Below are 2,639 nucleotides of genomic sequence, written 5' to 3'. Positions count from 1 at the left end.
GAGAAAGCTTCCTAACCTAAACCCACAAATCTCCTCTACTCCACTAAGCCCAAACCCCGATTTTGGGATCTCACCACTGTCCCCTACACCTACTCATCCTGGGGTGGAAGAGAGGAGAGAAAGCAAGCTGGCTGGGCTCTTTATGCATGCGAAGGAGCCCTGGCTCAGAGAACCCGTTTGGTCAGAAAGAAGTAAGAAGAAAAAGGACAGCACATTTATGCGCATGACGTTTGGACGTACAGTGACCTTCCCCTTGATGCAATCGGTCGTGCAGTGTGACAAGCAGATTCTCAGAGTCCTCTACAAAGGACTCTGTGGTGTAGTGGGGTCACAGGGCGCAGAAGAGGGACATTGTGTCCTTGTTCCTCTTTCGCGCAATTAGGAAAAACAAGGAATTTATATTAAGCCTTGCTCCTTATTAAAGACAGCTAAATTATTTTTAACTTTTTATCAAGAAGTACTTGGTCCCTGCAAGAGGGCGGCGGGAGCCGGCAGGCTCAGGCGGGCTGCGGCGGAGTCTGCCCGCTGTCCGCCCCCGCCCCGCAGTTCATTCCGAAAATCCCAGAAATGTGGGGTCCTTTGACAAGACACCTAAAAATGTTGGACCTGGACTGGTGGGGGCTTCAGCTTGTCGTGATATAATGAAATTACAGATTCAAGGGTATGAGAAAGGGAAGATTGTGGATGCCGGGTTTAAAACTCTTGGCTGTGGTTCTGCGATTGCCTCCAGCTCGTTTCCCACTGGAAGGAAAAACGGTTGTAAAGAAGCCTTGGCCCTCAAGAGTACAGATATCGCCGAGGACCCGGGCTTTCCTCCTGTGAAACTGCGCTGCTCCAGGCCGGCGGAAGATGCAATCAAGGCGGCTCCGGCTGATCACAAACTGAAGCAAGAACCCAAGGCAGGAGAGGCAGAGGAGCAATGAGCCTCTGGCAAGCCTCAGGCAGGTCTTACCTGCTGTTTCCCCACCCACTGAGCAGTCAACTTAAACGTCCAGAAGCTCCTCACACGACAATAAAAGAGCTGCCATATTACACAATATTTGCTGTTCGCTTTAGGGCTCTAATTAGCAAGGGAACCTCCTAGAATAATTGTTCCGAATCCTGTGTTTTCTTTCAGCTCATTTTCTTCGCCTTAACCCATTTACCGTATATTTTGAATTGTGTGTATGGCCTCAAAACTGAAATCAAGTGCTTGGTAGCCTTTGAAGTGCATAAACATCTAATTTTACCTAAATCTGACTTGGGGAAGATTGCCAGGATGCCTTGGTATGATTATTTGTTAGAACCAATTACTGTACCTAATACAGATCGGCATATACTTACAATAATGAATAAAAGAATGTAAGACAAAAAATAATACTTGTTCTCTGCAGAAAATATAAAAACATTAAAAATAAGGAAAAATTAAAAGTTAAAGCAAAGCTAATTAAAAAGAAAAACCAAAGCAAATTTCCCATGGTCTCCCAAGTCAGAGATAACAGATGTTAACGTTTTGTGGTATATCTTTCCTGACCTTTTTTTCCATGTATTTATGTTAATTAAATTGATAAAAATTGGGGTCATGCTATATTCAGCAATATATCATGAATGTCTTTGTATGTGAATTAATATTTATCTACATCTTGGTTTTAAGTGGAATAGCTAGTGTTCCTTCATAGGCATTTACTTAGACCCCTACTTCGGAAGATTTAGGTGGTTTCATAACTTTAGCTATTAAATGGCTCAGCATAAATGCCTTGAATATTCATCTTTTCAGCATTTCTGGTTATTTCCATAGATTAGATTCCTAAAAATAAGATTACTGCTTCAGAAAATATGCATCTTTTAAAGACTTTTAAATTGCTCTGCAACTTGCAATTCTACCAGCAGGGATAGAGAGTACCGCTCTGGGAACCCTGGGCAAGCTGACTGTTTTTCAATTTTTGCCAGTCTTCTGGGGAAAATAGTATTTTTTTCCTCTCTTTATTTTTTAAAAAAATGTTGCATTAAAAAAATATAAGAGATTCTCATATACCCCTCACCCGCCTCTGGTATGTTTTTGTTTTAATTGCATTTTTTTCCCTTCTTACTGAGGTTCTTCTCCTTCCCAATTCTTAAACAGACAGTATGCACAAAATACAAATTCTCTTTCAGTTTTTAAAATTAACATTTTTTAGAATATTTAAGTTTCAAGAAAAAATTTAACCCATTGAATTTCTGAAATTTTTAATAAAATTCTATTATATAAAGAGGTTCATTTGTGCATTTCAAATATTTTAGAATAATTTTTAAAAATTATTAAAGTTATGGTAGTAGGCTGAATCAAATGTGTTCTTTTCATCTGGTACTGCTTTCCACGGTAGAGGCCTGTGAAGGGAATTCGCTAACTACCATCCAAACAGGAAGGATTTGTGGGGGGAGAGGAGGGTGTATTCAAATAACATGGAAAAGTGTATTAAGCAATAAATGCCTTGGAAATACACTTTGTAAAGGCCTATTGTGTGTGCATGTGTATCACCATTAGAATATTTTTGTTAATTTTATTGCATTGGTAGAAATAGAATATGTTGAATTACTGAAATTAGAAGGGCATGTTTGTGTCACTCAGCAAGAGACACAGAGAGGCAGGAAGGATTCAGGAGTGAGAAGAACCTGCACAG

General features: G+C 40.0%; 1 protein-coding gene across 1 annotated transcript; it reads left to right on the top strand.

Moving 5' to 3' along the window:
* The first annotated feature begins 223 nt into the window (after nt 1–223).
* On the top strand, nt 224–923 carry LOC101433393 (iron-sulfur cluster assembly scaffold protein IscU-like). The gene is made up of 2 exons (XM_058276911.1): nt 224–322; nt 456–923. Exons 1-2 carry the CDS (start codon nt 224–226, stop codon nt 921–923), a joined length of 567 nt encoding a protein of 188 aa, XP_058132894.1.
* The last annotated feature ends 1,716 nt before the right edge of the window (nt 924–2,639 follow it).

The sequence above is a fragment of the Dasypus novemcinctus genome, chromosome 15 (assembly GCF_030445035.2).
Source record: "Dasypus novemcinctus isolate mDasNov1 chromosome 15, mDasNov1.1.hap2, whole genome shotgun sequence".
Taxonomy (NCBI): Eukaryota; Metazoa; Chordata; class Mammalia; order Cingulata; family Dasypodidae; genus Dasypus; species Dasypus novemcinctus.
This window is presented reverse-complemented; position numbering and strand designations above follow the sequence as displayed.

Excerpts from the sequence above, each read along its gene's own strand:
- LOC101433393 (XM_058276911.1), top strand. The coding sequence starts at position 224 with ATGACGTTTGGACGTACAGTGACCTTCCCCTTGATGCAATCGGTCGTG. Across the intron at positions 323-455 it reads ACAAAGGACTCTGTGGTGTA|AAGTACTTGGTCCCTGCAAG; the intron begins GTGGGGTCACAG and ends CTTTTTATCAAG.